The sequence below is a fragment of the Eschrichtius robustus genome, chromosome 1, assembly GCF_028021215.1.
Source record: "Eschrichtius robustus isolate mEscRob2 chromosome 1, mEscRob2.pri, whole genome shotgun sequence".
Lineage (NCBI taxonomy): Eukaryota > Metazoa > Chordata > Mammalia > Artiodactyla > Eschrichtiidae > Eschrichtius > Eschrichtius robustus.
Genome location: NC_090824.1, coordinates 89,827,006 through 89,843,088, shown reverse-complemented (window position 1 = coordinate 89,843,088; position 16,083 = coordinate 89,827,006). Strand labels below are relative to the sequence as shown.

The window sequence follows — 16,083 nt, the reverse complement described above, 5'->3', positions numbered from 1 at the left end:
GTAGATTCCCCAAATTGTAGAATAAATCTCTTACATAAATTCATTTTACATCTCAGGAAATTCCACAATACATTGATTAGTTTTATTAATATATCAACTCTATATTTTGCATGTCAAGAAACCCTTTGGGTTTTCCTATTCCTCAGACTATTTTCCTAACTTTATGGAGGTTTGAGAGGATAACAGGGGTCAGGCTGGCAGAGTCACAGATCAGAGCAAGGAGTAAAATAAGAAAAATGCTGGAAAAACCAGGTAGCATCTCAATTCCTTCAGAATAGTCTGCATAAAGTGGCATCATTATTATGTTGGAAGTGAATTCACAAATCTCACACAACTTCTGGTGTTAAATAGAAAGACATTCAGTTATTTTTGTTTGTTTTTATTATCCACATATCTAGAAGCTGAGGAAAAAAAAACCTGATGCACACTTATTGACTCTAGCACAGACTAAATTAGCTTTTCTCTTTGTAGACCTCAGTCTCAACTTACCTCAAGCTTTTGTGAATCAGATAACCTGTATGCTTACACTTTAACTGTGTATGTTAAATAAAGAATCTGTCCTTTTAATCATATAGGATTCAGACAAGAGCCACAAAATTTTAGTTAAAAATCACAGGTTTATTTTTTTATTTTGAAAAAGACATAAAAGTCAAAAAAGCAAAAATAAAACCCAAAACAACCAGGTATATCAATAATTGTGACATATGTGATGTAATATATATATATATATATACACACACACACACATATATATGTATATATATACATACATATACTCATATATATATGTATGACAATACATGAAGAAGCTTAGTAAGATGTTTGAAACCAAGGCTGGGCTTGAACAGATTTCTAATGAAATACAACTAAAAGTTTTGCTTAAAGAGTCTAGGCAATGTTCAAGAAATTATGACCACTCTTCTATATCCCATTTGCAAAGGTCAGCAAAATAGGCTTCAAGACATGTTTTTTTTAGCAGGGTAGTTTTGGGTAATGATCCTGTTTCCTTATGAACAACTACTTAACTCATCCACTATGTTGAGGTCTTCTTGCCTTTAAGAGTGTGATGAATACAAGGATGAGTGAACTCCAGTGATACAGAGAATAGGACAGTATAAAAATATTGAAGCATCCATTTAAAGCAGAAGAGGGGACTTCCCTGGTGGTCCAGTGGTAAAGAATCCACCTTCCAGTGCAGGGGACGCAGGTTTGATCCCTGGTTGGGGAACTAGGATCCCACATGGCGCAGGGCAACTGAGCCTGCACGCCACAACTACTGAGCCCTCGTGCCTCAACTAGAGAGCCCGCGTGCCGCAAACTCCAGAGCCCATGTGCTCTGGAGCCCGCGTGCCACAACTAGAGAGAAAACCCGCACACCACAACTAGAGAGAAGCCCGCGGGCCGCAACAAAGAGCCTGGGCGCTGCAACGAAGATCCCGCATGCCACAACTAAGACTCGACGCAGCCAAAAATAAAAAAAATAAATAAATAAAATAACATTTAAAAAATTAAAAAAAAAAAAGCAAAAGAGAACCCCAAGTCTGAAAATAAGCCAAGGGTAGTTGTACTACTGATATAAATGAAAGCATCCGGAGACTTACTGTTAATATACCACTCGCTTTTACATGCATAATAATCTCAGGTAAAATATCTGAGCAATTTGTAAGGTAAAACTTCTATAAGTTTTACAATAATGTGCCTTTTTCTTTGCTTTGCTCTACTTTTCTTCTTTGCCTATTTCTAAGGCTGCCAGTGAACACCCTCTGGAATTGCTTAGTGTGTCGGGTCCCCAATACCCCCCTCCCCACCTCCTGGGTTTGATGATATGCTTGGAGGAGTCATAGGACTCAGCATATGACTGTACTCATGGCTATGATTTACTACAGCAAAAGCATACAAAGCAAAAGAGCAAAGGGAAAGGTGTATGGGGCAAAGTCCGGGGGAAACCAGGCACAATCTTCCAGAGTCCCTGCCAGTGGAGTCCCACAGGATGTGCTTAATTCCCCCAGCAACTGAGTTGTGACATGTGTGAAATGTTGTCTACCACAAAAGCTCATTAAAGATGCAGTGCCAGGGTTATTATTGCGGGCTAGTCACATAGGTACCTTCTGCCTAGCACATACCAAAATTCTAGACTCCCAGGAAGAAAGCTGGTGTTCAGCACAAACCACACTCTACAAACGCCTTAGTCACAGCGAGCAACTCTTATCAGTGAGAGTGGAGGGAACCCTAGAAATCTAAGTTCCCAGATGCCAGCCAAGGACCAACCTTACAAGCAAGCCTTTCAAAGGATAGCGGTCAGGTCTGCTATTTTGCTCTTTTTTGCATACTTAGTGACAATCTCACAGGAATAAGCAACATACTTTCAGATTCAAGACTCTTCTAACTCAGAAACAGCATTTTTTAAAAAACAACATAATAAATTCTGCTGCCTAAGATATAGTTAATGTACTCACGTTAATTATCATAGTTATATTTGAGTTTTATTGAAAAGTGGAATGAAAATACATGAAAAACAAAGGAAAATTCAGTTTTGTCTTAATGAACTTGGAATCTTGGTATTTCAATATAAAGAGGGCTCTTTCAGTATTGCTAGTGGCAAAGTCTATAAATACCCATGTTATAATTGACTAGAAATGGACTTCACATGACTACATATAATTAAACAAAAATAAAAAGTTGATAATTACTTTGCATTAATAGTTTGAACATTAACTTTAGAAGTAAAAGGTTAAGGAGGCACTGTAACATCACATTTATGAAGAAAATTTTCTTCAGCTAATATTCTGGGGATACAAGAGGAAATCTCCTTCTGTTGTTCTCGCCACTTGAGTATATTCTCTGCCAGTTCTGCTGTCTCAGCCACCAAAATATCCATCTCTGCTAAAGCTGTGCTCTATAACATTTGAAAGAAGGGGAAAACAGGAGAGAAATCATGTGTCATTAATACAACATTACTATATCATAAATAATTATGACACCAAAAGTTGACAACTGAGCACTACCTGTGCTCTCTAATTTTCATGGCTTTCCTCACATCGCTGCTTTTGGCTGAACTACTCTTTCTGATGCACATCCAGTTTTCACTGATTCTTCAAGATGGAGCTTGCTACTAACTCCTATTTAAAACTTTATTCAAGTATTCTTACTTCCTATCCTCTTCCGAATCTCCCTAAAGTGAAAGTAATCACCCCCTTCTCTGTGCTTAAAAGATAGCAGCTTCTTTATAATTCTCTGCTGCACTCATTGTGCAAATACAATACTATAAAGTAGAGAGTATCTTATACTTTCTCTCACCAAACCTTGAGAATTTGAGGGCAGGGATTGGTCATATCTGTTTATCTCTCATGATACCTATAGAATAGTCCCTTGTACAATGAAGATAACACATATTTATTAAATATTGGAATAAAACAATGTAAAATGACTTCTAAATAAAGAAAAGGCATCTTGATTAAAAAAAAGTAATTTGCTCATAATATTAGCCAACAAAAAAAGTTAAACAAGGAGATCACACATTTGAGATTCTAGTATAAAAGAACTAAAGATAGCTAAAAGCAATGTGAAAGGAGTTAAGGTACTTAAATGTTATTGGTAATACTCACCATTTTCTTTAGATTTTCATCTAAATGAGGGATATTTCTAATTATTTCAAGATGATCTTCTAATCGCTCAATGAAAGTTACCGCCAACTCCAGCAAATGCACCATGTATCTGAAGGAGGGAGAAAAAAAGTCAACTCTTTTTTTTTTTTTAGTTCAGGTATTTTGTGTTCTCTTTTTTCCCTTTAATTAGGACTTTTAATATGAAATTAAGAGAATTACAATCCACCCAATGAGCCGTTAATAACCTTTCTGCATTCATGGAAATATCAGTGACAAAAAAGGTCCTTCTCTTTCACTTTAAACAGGAATTAACTTTTCATCCAAACACAAAAACAGAAAGAGACAACACTAATCATATCTGTAACCCAATCTAATGTTAGACGAACATCAATGTTAATAATTTTCTCATATAAGTAAAAAATTGGGACTTCAGCGCAGTGGTTAAGAATCCGCCTGCCAGTGCAGGGGACACGGGTTCGATCCCTGGTCCGGGAAGATCCCACATGCCACAGAGCAACTAAGCCTGTGGGCCACAAACTACTGAGGCTGCGTGGCACAACTACTGAAGCCTGAGCGCCTAGAGCCCGTGCTCTGCAACAAGAGAAGCTACCGCAATGAGAAGCCCACGCACCACAACGAAGAGTTAGCCCCTGCTCACTGCAACTTGAGAAAGCCTGTGCACAGCAACGAAGACCCAAGGCAGCCAAAAATAAAATTTTAAAAAATTTAAAAAAATAAATAAATTTTAAAAAAAGAGTGAAGAACTTAAAAAAAAAAAAATTTCTCTAGATAAAACCTCATTGCATTTCAATCTACTCATTCTTGGTGAAGGGTGAAGACAATAAGGATAAATGTACTTCACTGAAACAGCCTACACATGAAACTACTTTGAATCTTTGTATTTGCAAAATGCCTTAAAATTATTACTCAGTTCTTCTGATATATATAATGTATAATATACACATTAATGATATTTAACTACACTGAATAGATACTGAGTATGTCCACAAGAATGGGATTTGTATATTTATTATTTTACTGCAAGATAAAAGATCTGACACTTAGAGGAAATATTGATTTGCTCAGGGTCAGTTAGTGAGGCACTGGTGGAGAAAGTTAGCAATCAGATCCCCAGATGACTGCTTTTTAATGTTATTGTTATTTATTATTAATAATAACCTACACCTTCAATTTGATACTTGCCATACTCCTATGAGAAAGAGAGCAATAGAAAGCATCCCCATTCTACGGATTGGGAAACTAAGGCAAAAACTTAAATCATTTGCCCAAGGCTTTGAGGCATATAAACAGAAGAGGTGAGATCAGAACTGTTATTTTTCTCCTTTTAGTTGACATTGTTTTCATCTGTCCCTGCTTAAACTCCCCCAACAGAATTTTTATATAGAGGCAACATCAATGCAACAATAAATTTACATCACAGAAAGCTGTCTATACATAATAAAAATGATTTTTATCCACCTTACTATATGTTATGGATCTAATTTCTTTCATTAAAGTCATTATTTATAATTCCTAAGACACAACGGGCAAAAGGAATGTCTTTCTCTTCACCATTGCTATAATTCTTTAAAAGTAAAGGTTTCTGGTTTAATGTATCAGCATTAATAATAACGTTAATAGATACGATCACTCATATACTGTTTAATGAATTATGCTATGAAATAACTACTAGTCTAAACAAAAACTACCCTCAGGGAACATGTGTGACTGTTAACGTCTACTTTTTAGTCTAACCTGTGATAAACAGCTTCAATAGGCAAGTTTTCTTGGCACATGGGTTTCAACAGTCTTTGCCTGAGGGACCGCTTTTCTTTTAGCACTGCTTCCAAATGATTATTCATGCTTTGAAGAGTATGACACTTCTGAGCTACACAAACCAGAAACAGTAATTATAGTTAGCAACAGGACAAGTTTTGAAGTCACTAATACTATCAATGGTCAAAAAGTAATCCCACCATTTCTCTCCTAAATATCTCCCCTTTGCTGTCTTTAATACCAATACCAGTTTCATTTTCAACTATTTTCTCTTACTTTTCCTACTGACAACCCAATCTAGTGCTAAATTCTTTGTGTTTCCCAATTCTCCTAGTTCAGTTTTTATAGCCAGAGCCATATTCTTCACATAAAGTGTCTGTCTCTAATATTCTATATGAGCATTAAAAAACAAACATTTGTCTTATAAGCTACTTTTATTTCAATATTTTCCCCAGAATTCAGTTAATGGCTGTCAATTGCCTCTTTTAAATTTTGATTTAGAAAAAATTTCAGACTTGAAAGTTTCAAGAATAGCTCATTGATTGAACTCCCATATACATTTCACCTAGACTCACCAACTAACATTTGGCTACGTTTTCTTTTTTTCCCCTTCTTCTCTACACGCCCATACGTATATTTTTGCTAACCAATTTGAGAGTAAGTTGCAGATGTCATGACCTTTTACTCCTAAAACTTCAGCATGTATTTCCCAAAATAGGAACATTCTCTTATATAACTATACTACAAGTATCAAATTCAGATAATTTAACATTAGTACAATACTACCAATATTTAATACAGCCTATATTTAAACATCACCAAATATTTCAATAATGTCATTTATATCAAAAAAAATTTTTTCTAATCAAATATTCAATCCATGACTATACTGTGTTTTAGCTGTCATGTCCCTTTAGGATCCTTTCATCTGGAAAGTTCTTCAGCTTTTGTCTTTTAAGCTCTACTGACTTTGTTAGCTTTGGGGCAATACCTGGAAAAATTATCATAATTTTATAGCCTAGTGCTTATTTAAAGTAATCCAAGAAAAAGTTGAAATTCCAATGATTACTCATTTAACTAAACCACTTACCCAAAAAGGAAGGATGGACAACATCTGCTGCATCTTTTTCTAGTCTTAGGAGTTCAATTTCCAGGTTTTTCTACATTAGAAACAAAAAAACACTTAGCTCATGCAGAAAGTAGCCTGAAGTAAAGGCTTTGATAAAAATGGACAGTCTTTAAGTTAGGAATATTTAAGGGGACCAAGAGGATGATTTGTTATGAGAGCCCAGGGATTTACTGAATCTTTTCATTTTGGTGTTCAAGCCCTGTTGCTGCTACTGTTACTACTCCTAACTACTACTATGACCATTACTACTACTAACTACTGCAAAGAAAAGCCTATACGACTATGTGCTAGACACTGTTCTGCGTGCAAGAGGATTACTGTTGGAGCCACTTAAGATTTTTTTCCATACTAGAGGTAGAAAGTAAAAACTCCAACATAATTTACCTGGTAGATTTCAGCTTGAATATCTGTGATCTGCTGTAGTCTGGAGAAGTTCACAAAGCAAGAAGTTGATTTCTTAGATATATTTAACATCTCCTATTGGTAAGTGAACAGAGAAAGCAGCAATATGTCAGAGTTTTTGTGTGTGTTGGAATAGCATGCCCATGTGTCTAAAATATGAGGATATACCATGTCCAACGCTGCCCCTGAAAAATGAAATACAGAGTAGGACAGTGCAATGTATATTTCCTGTTTTTTAAAACCTCAACCATCACAAATCTTTTGCCCAAATATTAATATTTTAAAAATAAGAAAAACAAAGAAGAAAATCACTTTGTACTATTTCTTAAGGCATCATGCACAATAGACTGGCATTGCTGATAGCTTACCAAAGAATTCTAAAGTTGAAATTGTTGGAGAATCACTTCTACACAAATGACCTAGTCTCTCAGACCTTCCTGGGGCTAAAATTAAACACTTCCTGGGCTATGGAATCATTCACCTGATTCATTAAATGACCTCTATTGGTTACAAGTCATTCATACTGTCTCTTTCCGCATTCTCCCTCTCTTAGATAAAGGAATGTTTTGTCCAGGCATAATTATTCCTTGAAAAAGCCTACCCCCCACCTCCTTTTTATCCTTTCATTCTATATTATACTGCTTTCTTAAACTGCAGGTTATCTCAGAATAAGAATATTATCTTGTTCATCCCTTGGCTTCATCCATAATTTTTTCTATCCTCTTTTTCTTTTCTAGAATGTTAGCACAGGAAAGAACTTCAGATATCATATAGGCCAGGGATTGGGAAGCTACAGCCTATGAACTAAATGCACCCATTGCCTGTTTTTGTATAGCTTAAGGGCTAAGAATGGTTTTTATATTTCTTAATTGTTGGAGAAAAAAAATCAAAAGAAAAACATTCTGTGACACATGAAAATTATATGAAATTCAAATTTCAGGGTCCAGAAATAAAGTTTTATTGAAATTCAACTTTGCTCATTCATTTACTTATTATCTCATGTTGTTTTCATACTACAACAGCCTAGTTGCAACCCTATGGACCTAAAAGCCTCAAATACTTATTCTCTGGCCCTTCATAGCAAACGTTTGCTGACTGATGATAATCAATTTTATAACATTTATTGAGTTAGGCAACAGAAGATTCAAGGATGAATGAAACAAGCTCTCTGCCCTTAACAAGCTCATGATGGATGGGAAGGAAAAGGTATTCCAGACAGAAAGAACTAAACATTATAAATGCTCAGTAACTGGGACTTCCCTGGTGGTCCAGTGGGTAAGACTTCGTGCTCCCAATGCAGGGGGCCTGAGTTTGATCCCTGGTCAGGGAACTAGATCCCGCATGCATGCCACAACTAAGAGTTTGCATGCCTCAACTAAAGATCCCGTGCGCTGCAACTAAGACCCAGGGGAGCCTAAATAAATAAATAGTAAAAAAAAAAAAAGAACAAAGCTGAAACAAACTATATTTTCTATAAGAGTTGTATCATATCACATCACAATTTTAAGCATCACTCAATTTTTAATTCACATGGGAGGATGTGCACTAAAGGGATGGACTGTTTAAAGGGATCATATAATACATCATTTTGAAAGAATCAATGATAAATCCTTGTAATAAAAATAGGTTTTTTGGGCTTCCCTGGTGGCGCAGTGGTTGAGAATCTGCCTGCCAATGCAGGGGACACGGGTTCGAGCCCTGGTCTGGGAAGATCCCACATGCCGCGGAGCAACTAGTTCCGTGAGCCACAACTACTGAGCCTGCGCGTCTGGAGCCTGTGCTCCGCAACGGGAGAGGCCATGATAGTGAGAGGCCCGCGCACCGCGATGAAGAGTGGCCCCCGCTCGCCGCAACTAGAGAAAGCCCTCGTACAGAAACAAAGACCCAACACAGCCATAAATAAATAAATAAAATAAAAAATAATAAAAAAAATAGGTTTTTTATATAAAATTATGCTACAAATCTTCAAAGTTTCCTCACTGGGCCTAGCTGTGCAGTAAGATTATAAGAAGGTCTTTTTAAAAAACATTTATTTATTTATTTATTTATTTATGGCTGTGTTGGGTCTTTGTTGCTGTGCGTGGGCTTTCTCTAGTTGTGGCGAGCAGGGGCTACTCTTCGTTGGGGTGTGCGGGCTTCTCATTGCTCTGGCTTCTCTTGTTGCAGAGCACGGGCTTTAGGCGCATGGGCTTCAAGTAGTTGTGGCACCTGGGCTCAGTAGTTGTGGCGCATGGGCTTAGTTGCTCCGTGGCATGTGGGATCTTCCCAGACCAGGGATCGAACCCGTGTCCCCTGCATTGGCAGGCGGATTCTTAATCACTGCACCACCAGGGAAGTCCCTATAAGAAGGTCTTAAGGAGCTATGGATTGGCAAAACAGGTATCTGTCTAATTAGTGTTACTTGAAGGACACTACGAAGATCCTCCCAAAGACAACCCCCAGCCCAATTCTCAGTCCCAAATGTCTTATAGTATGAATTTACCAAATTACTTTGTTACAGAACTGGACAATACAGGTGAGAGCACTAGGCAATCTGGTAGCAAGAAAACACAGGAGAGAAGTGAGGAAGGTGAGAACTGGGGAGTGCTGTGGTTATGTTTTGCCTATTTTCCAACGCATTCATTCCTACCCCTCGTTTCCCCCAAAATCCATTAGGTCTGGCTACTAGGTCTTCAAGTAATCTAGAAAAGTCCTTCAACAGACGTTTAAACTCTTTCAAGATAGTGTTACAGTATCTATCATCTATCACAGTTCATTTTAGAGATGATATAATGTGTCAGAAAAGGGAGAGCTCTGGGATCTAACTCTACTTCACTACTAGTTGAGTGGCCCTGGACACGTTTCTTGGTCTCCTCAGGTCTTAGTTTCTGCATCTTAAAATTACTGTAAGTAGGTAGTAGAATTCTCTAATGACTCTTCTAGGTATAAAAAGTTGTCTATTTTTCATAAATCTTTCATCACGTGCATAGTGCTAATCTCTGTAGATGGTTTTACCTTTTCTATTTTTCTCAGTTGCCTTTTTAGTGAAATTCCTCAACTTCCTCATTATCTCAAAATTTCTTTCCCTTCTCTCAACCCCACTTTTCCCATTCCCTTGTCACATCTGCCATTTCTATTCCATCATTCCCTCACATCTTCAATTTCTCCCTCTGTTGGCTTGTTCCCTTTGGCCTATGAACATGCTCTTCCCGCCGAACCTAAAACTACCACTCCTTGGGCTAATCTCCCTCTTCTCTCCTTCTCAAAATTAATCCCTTCCTCCAAACATGTTCCAAGGTCTCTCGGGTCTTCTTCACCAATGCTTTTTTGTTCCCCCCCGGCCTTTAAAGACGCGTGCTTCCCTTGGCGCTCTCCTGTACCCGGCGCCTCCCGTAATGCTTCAATATTTCACACAAACGAGCGTTCTTTGGGAACGTATGTTTTAACTACCTACCCGTTATTTCCCAACCCCGCCACCGATTACAATCTAGAGGCGGTATCACTGGATGAAAAAAGGCGGGTAACACTAGTCTTTATTACCGCCCAAGAACTGACCTGGGATAACTCGCCTGCCAGACACTTGAAACACCATCTCCTTAGAGCCCCGCTTTTGCAGAAACCACCGCGGACCAGTCACTTCTGCTGCCTACAAAGAGCTCCATCGGCCCCGACTCTAGAACAGCCCCCAGCCAGCACCCTCCCACCCACTCCCGCAGCCAGCACCACCATCTCACGGCCATCTTCTGTCGCCACCGTGGGCACCCCGTTAATGACGCCATCGCCCCCCACGCACCTGAGTAACCAACCCCGAAGCTACGAAATGGTCCAGCAGTAGCCCCGCAGCGTTTGGCTCGGATGCCGGGTCCCAGGGGTTCGCCGCAGCCATGGCTGGGAGTCACCTTTCCGGGTGGCGCGGAGAGTGAGCCGAACGCACCGCGCGGCTCGATGACGTCACAGGCCGTTTCCGCCCCGGCGGAAGTTTGGGGAGCGCATCCCAGGCGAGCGCGGGTCCCGGGTCTTCCCCTGCGGAGCCGGCTGTGAGCTGAGGGGTAGGAGGCGAGTTCGGGGATCCCTGATCCTCTGTAGGCGCCTAGCGGCGTCTAGCCTTGGAACAGCTGCAAAAGCGGCGGGGCCTGGTGTTCTTCCCTTTCTTCCTTGCCACTCTTGAGCTGGCCCCCAAGATCCAGGGATCGGCAGGAGGTGACAGCTGGAGCTTGAGACTTAGCCGGGAGGCCGACGGGGTGGCTGGGTGCCGGACCGAGTGGTGACAGCTCTCCTCCTTCCCGCAGAGACCTGAGCCTTGGCGCTAGGATGGGAAACAGCGCCCTCCGCGCTCATGTGGAAACCGCGCAGAAAACTGGTGTCTTTCAGCTTAAGGACCGTGGGCTGACCGAGGTGAGACTGGGAGGGATCCGACCAAGGGAATTGAAAGGGAGAGGGACGGCGGGCGGTGAAGTTAATAGGTAAGGGATTCTCCGCGCTGAGAGCCCCTTTCTTCAGTTCCCCTCAGAGTTGCAGAAGCTGACAAGCAATCTCAGGACCATCGACTTGTCCAACAACAAGATCGAGAGTCTACCGCCTATGATTATAGGGAAGTTCACTCTGCTGAAGAGCCTGTCCTTGAACAACAACAAACTGAGTATGGCTTTTGCGCCTGGGAATTTTGCTAGTTATCAGCTGTTAAGAAGGGTGGTTTTTCTCTTGGAATAGAGTGTGGAGTATGATTATAATGTTATTAAACTGGTTTTCAAATAAATGTATCAGAATCTTAAAAAAAAAAGGTTTTTTTCTTACAAGCTGATTTTTGTTGTTATGAAACTGTTCAGGAGCTCAAGATGCAGAAGAATGTCAGAGTCCTTGAAGCTTTCTATCTCTTGTAATTACATCTATAAGCCTCCTCTCCTGGTGTAATGATTGGTAGGAGGTTAATTTGGACTTCAAAGGGACCATCTTTGGGGTGTAATGTAAACAGAGCTAACTTTGCTGCTAATTTGGAAGGGCGGATGGGATGGGAAGGAGAGGGCCTTCCAAATCCCACAAAATTGCTGTGGGATTGTGCAGTGGCCCCTTCACAAAAGGAGCCTATTATACACATAATGCTTTCCTGAATTTTGATGGCACCCTCACCTTCTGAAGACTATGTTGGTAAAAATGCAATATTTAAAAATGGCACAACCTGTGAAATGCCTATGTATATTAACAAGAGGCATAACAGACTGCCATATAGTTTTAATAAACTCCATCAAAGGTGTTTTTCAGCTGTATTGGATTCAGGTTTTTAAATTTTTCTTTGCCAGCTGTCCTTCCTGATGAGTTATGCAATCTGAAGAAACTAGAGACACTAAGCCTAAACAACAATCAGTTGAGAGAGCTGCCATCTACTTTTGGGCAACTATCTGCCCTTAAGACCCTGAGCCTCTCTGGGAACCAGCTGAGAGCACTACCACCCCAACTTTGTAACCTACGGCACCTGGATGTAGTGGATCTCTCCAAGAACCAAATTCGGAGCATACCTGACACAGTGCGGGAGCTGCAGGTCATCGAACTCAACCTCAACCAGAACCAGGTCTAGAGCTTAAGCGTTTATTTCTACAGCATGTATGTGGGTTTACGGTCTCCTGAGTAAACAATTGTTCTCTAAACTGTAATCATGGAGAGGGGTATCAGAGGCTAGAAGAAAGGTATATTCTATGGGCTGGACTAATTTCAAAGCCCAAAGTGCCATGAAGTTAGTTTTGACACTGGGTGTGTTTGTTGTGTAGGTGTTTTTTGGAGGGTAGTATGGGTAACAGGGTGAGGTAATTTCAAAAGTTAAACCTCTGTCTCACAAACCTTGAGTTCTTCAGATCATCCTCAAATATACCTCTAATCATCTAGCAAGGAGCTATGTCAAGAAGATAGAGTGGAAAAGAGGCTTAAACTCATGTTCTCAGAGTTGGACATCAGAGTTCATTCAGTTGTCCTTTTGCTGACATCTTTGTCAAGTGTGTGTCCTGCTTTTGTGGAAAAACCATCAGTGATAGGATTTTTGGAGTTTGTTGGACAGCTTTAATTGCAGTGTTTGAAATTTATTTCCATAACTTCAGAAACTCTTTGGTTAACATGTATCTGACTGGAGAAACAATCTTTGGTCTAGACATAAGGCACAAATGATGAAACACTGATCGTAGTGAGACTGGGTAGTCTTTAGTTTTTCTAGTGCCTATGCTTCTAGATCTGCAGAGTCCATTACAGTAGCCACTAGCCACATGGCCACTAAAATTCATTTAAATTAGACTTAAAAATTCAGTTCCTCGGTTGCACTAGCCATATTTCAAGTATGGCTCAATACAGCCATATGTGGCTAGTGGCTACCATATCGGACAGCACAGATATAGAACATTCCACTAGTTGCAATAAGTTTTATTGGACAAAACTGTTCTAGATTGTCCTGACCTTACGTTATGATGAAATTCAGTCAGTCTTGGACGAGATTGGCTTTATCTTTTCCTTAAAGTGGATATTCTTGTACGTACTTGAGCTTTTTGGAAAAAAATTCTGAATATTTGGGGAAAAATATTGGAAAAAACTTGTTAAGCAAATTGAGCACTTGCTCCACATTCATCTATGCTGCCTTAAATCAATGGTTCTCAGGTTTTAGTGTGCATCAGAATAACCCGGAGAGCTGGGTAAGAGATCACTGGGCTCCACACTCATTGTTTCTGATTTTGTAGGTCTGGGGTAGGGTCTGAGAATTTGCAGTTTTAACAAGGTCCCAGGTGATGGTCTGAGATGATACCAGGCATAGTAAATATAACTAGGTGGCTTGGAGCATTTAAAGGGCAGAAGAGCTGAATGAATCAAAGATAACTGCTTGGTATTGAGCTCAAGAGCCTAAAAGAAGAGTGGTGCTATTGGGAATGGGCATGCTGAGTGGGTTATGATGGTGAAACATCCGATGTGTTTTACTAAAAATCAGAGGCATAGGAGTGGAATAGAGGTGAGCAGAAATGAATGTAGGTAGATAGCTTAACAGAAGTGATAGCTTTAAGAATGAATGAGCTTTCTAGGAGAAAGTTTAGAAAGATTGAATATTAAGTATTAGGGACTGCTGCTTGAAAAATGTCCATACGAACAAGAAGGGAAGCCAAAAATCAGGAATAATTCAAAAGATAGGAAGAAAAACACAGCACTTAGGTACAAGAAGTGGGAGTTTCAAGGAAGGGATAGATAGCACAGTCAAATGCAACAGGCAATGAGGGCAACGAATCCTTAACTTTGGCAGTAAAGTGGTTGGCATCTATGTACACATAAAAGATTGGCAGTAAATGTACCAAAATGTTTACAGTGATGGATTACAGGTAACTTTTTTCTCTAAACTCGTATGATTCTCAAATTTTCTATAATGAACAGTGCTTTCATTATCAGAAAAATGTTTCCAAAAAGCCACTGGTGACCTTCAAAAAAGATTTGTTTTTTTCCCCCCACAAAAGTGGAGTAGTAACAGAAGCTGGATAACACAAGAGGCTTCTGGAATGAGTGGGTAGTGAGAAAATGGAGGTGGTAGAAGAAAGAACTAGGACAAATTGTCAAGTAAAGATTTTTAATTTAGTAAAAAATAATCATTACAGTGCTTATACTTTTTCCCATTATCCCTTTTTTAACTTGTTCAATAGATAGCTCAGATCTCAGTGAAGATATCTTGCTGTCCTCGCCTTAAAGTTCTTCGTTTGGAGGAGAATTGTCTTGAGCTCGGTATGCTTCCACAGAGCATCCTCAGTGATTCCCAGATCTGTCTGCTTGCTGTAGAAGGCAACCTTTTTGAAATAAAGAAACTTCGAGAACTGGAAGGCTACGATAAGGTATGTATTAGTGTACTTCTGAATTTCTAGTCACTGCTCCAGAGAAGAGAAAGGTGAAGTAGCTCACACGAGCGTTTCTAGGTACAGGACGTATGTATAATCCGTTTATGTCAATAAGGATTTGTTCTCCATTTTGGAGGTGGGTTCTGAGAATCAGCCAAATGGTTTTGTGCCAAGATGATATTTTTCTCTAGACAGCTTGTTGTAAAGCATCTTTTTCTTTTGATAGGTGTCCTATTAAGATATAAAGAAAAAAAAAAAAACACCCCACAAAACCATGTGCTTTAAATTTGCATCTAGAATAGGTAGATTTTGTAGGAAATGAAGGGCCATAAAAACCTAAAGGAAAAAAAAAATCATAAAATCCTAAATAACCAATAAGTTAGTTATTTGCTCAGGGCAAAATAACACATGTATTCTTTCATGATTTTCAGTACATGGAGAGGTTCACAGCCACCAAGAAGAAGTTTGCATGATGTTCTCCAGGAGCATGCGAACCGTACAGGACACTGACTTGGAACCTGTTGCAATCCGGCTGAATGAAAGGCTCCTGTTGTTGTCAAGGATATCTGCAGTGAGGAGGTGATATTCCAGGAGGTTATATTTCACTCAGTGATCTTTTTCCTTTCCAGGGCTCATCTCAAATAAGCTAAAGGGAATCAAACACAGGAAGAGTCCTCCATTTTGAGTCATGGATAGGGCAAAGGACAATGTTGATCTTCAAAACCATCATTTGTTTGGCTTTGAGAAACCCAGTAGCTAGTTGCTATGTATACAGTGAGGGGATGCTGCCTGGTACCAGAATAGCTCCACACAACAGCTTGAAATTTCATGTGTCTCAATGTGCGAGCTTTCAGAAAATCAGTTGCCATTCCACCCTGTGTTAACACTTCATATTTTTTATGAAATTCAAATAATTCATGAGAGCCTCATGAGAGGCTGCTATGGTTAATCTAAGGATTTATGATTTTACTCCAGTCCATTAGTTCAATTGCAATGTTTATACTTGGAATTCAGGATGTACATAAAGGTATGACTCTTGATTAAAAGTGTACTTTGTGAGAGAAGCAACAACACAACACTGAGAGGTGTTCCCAAGGCTGCAGTAGCAATTTTTTTTTTACTATTGCAGGTGCCTTATTGATAGAGGGCTCTGAAGAGCTAAAACTGTATGCAAAACTTGTAAGATACAAGGGTTTTAATAATCAAGATTTTCCTGAAGCTTTGTTAGAAACAGTCTCTTATTTCTGGTCATCTTTTTGTATTTACAACTCTAATAATCAAATTACCTATCAAAAAACTACTGTTTGTTAGGGTATTTTACAACAACTTATGTTTATCAAATTTATTC

At 39.4% G+C, this 16,083-nt stretch overlaps 2 protein-coding genes across 6 annotated transcripts; one reads left to right on the top strand and one right to left on the bottom strand.

Moving 5' to 3' along the window:
- Window positions 1–771: 771 nt before the first annotated feature.
- Window positions 772–10,897, bottom strand: HAUS2 (HAUS augmin like complex subunit 2). Of its 3 annotated transcripts, none has more exons than XM_068550102.1 (6): window positions 10,685–10,897; window positions 6,895–6,987; window positions 6,472–6,541; window positions 5,361–5,493; window positions 3,606–3,714; window positions 773–2,896 (listed from the first exon to the last, which is right to left on the bottom strand). In XM_068550102.1, the coding sequence occupies exons 1-6, from the start codon at window positions 10,775–10,777 to the stop codon at window positions 2,732–2,734; spliced, it is 663 nt and encodes a 220-aa protein (XP_068406203.1). In that variant the 5' UTR covers window positions 10,778–10,897; the 3' UTR covers window positions 773–2,731. The 3 variants fall into 3 exon arrangements, with proteins under 3 accessions (XP_068406205.1, XP_068406203.1, XP_068406211.1); XM_068550110.1 differs by lacking the exon at window positions 10,685–10,897 and adding an exon at window positions 10,447–10,542; XM_068550104.1 differs by lacking the exon at window positions 6,895–6,987 and having other exon boundaries at window positions 772–2,896.
- LRRC57 (leucine rich repeat containing 57) lies at window positions 10,851–15,998 on the top strand. 3 transcript variants are annotated; one of them, XM_068550091.1, is made up of 6 exons: window positions 10,851–10,947; window positions 11,181–11,286; window positions 11,392–11,530; window positions 12,189–12,457; window positions 14,547–14,732; window positions 15,167–15,998. In XM_068550091.1, exons 2-6 carry the CDS (start codon window positions 11,203–11,205, stop codon window positions 15,206–15,208), a joined length of 720 nt encoding a protein of 239 aa, XP_068406192.1. In that variant the 5' UTR covers window positions 10,851–10,947; window positions 11,181–11,202; the 3' UTR covers window positions 15,209–15,998. The 3 variants fall into 3 exon arrangements, with proteins under 3 accessions (XP_068406192.1, XP_068406186.1, XP_068406180.1); XM_068550085.1 differs by having other exon boundaries at window positions 10,856–10,940; XM_068550079.1 differs by having other exon boundaries at window positions 10,912–11,091.
- Window positions 15,999–16,083: the final 85 nt, after the last annotated feature.

Excerpts from the sequence above, each read along its gene's own strand:
- LRRC57 (XM_068550091.1), top strand. The coding sequence starts at position 11,203 with ATGGGAAACAGCGCCCTCCGCGCTCATGTGGAAACCGCGCAGAAAACT. Across the intron at positions 12,458-14,546 it reads TCAACCTCAACCAGAACCAG|ATAGCTCAGATCTCAGTGAA; the intron begins GTCTAGAGCTTA and ends CTTGTTCAATAG. Across the intron at positions 14,733-15,166 it reads AACTGGAAGGCTACGATAAG|TACATGGAGAGGTTCACAGC; the intron begins GTATGTATTAGT and ends CATGATTTTCAG.
- HAUS2 (XM_068550102.1), bottom strand. The coding sequence starts at position 10,777 with ATGGCTGCGGCGAACCCCTGGGACCCGGCATCCGAGCCAAACGCTGCG. Across the intron at positions 6,988-10,684 it reads CTTCGGGGTTGGTTACTCAG|GAGATGTTAAATATATCTAA; the intron begins GTGCGTGGGGGG and ends ACTTACCAATAG. Across the intron at positions 5,494-6,471 it reads TGTCCATCCTTCCTTTTTGG|CTCAGAAGTGTCATACTCTT; the intron begins GTAAGTGGTTTA and ends TGGTTTGTGTAG.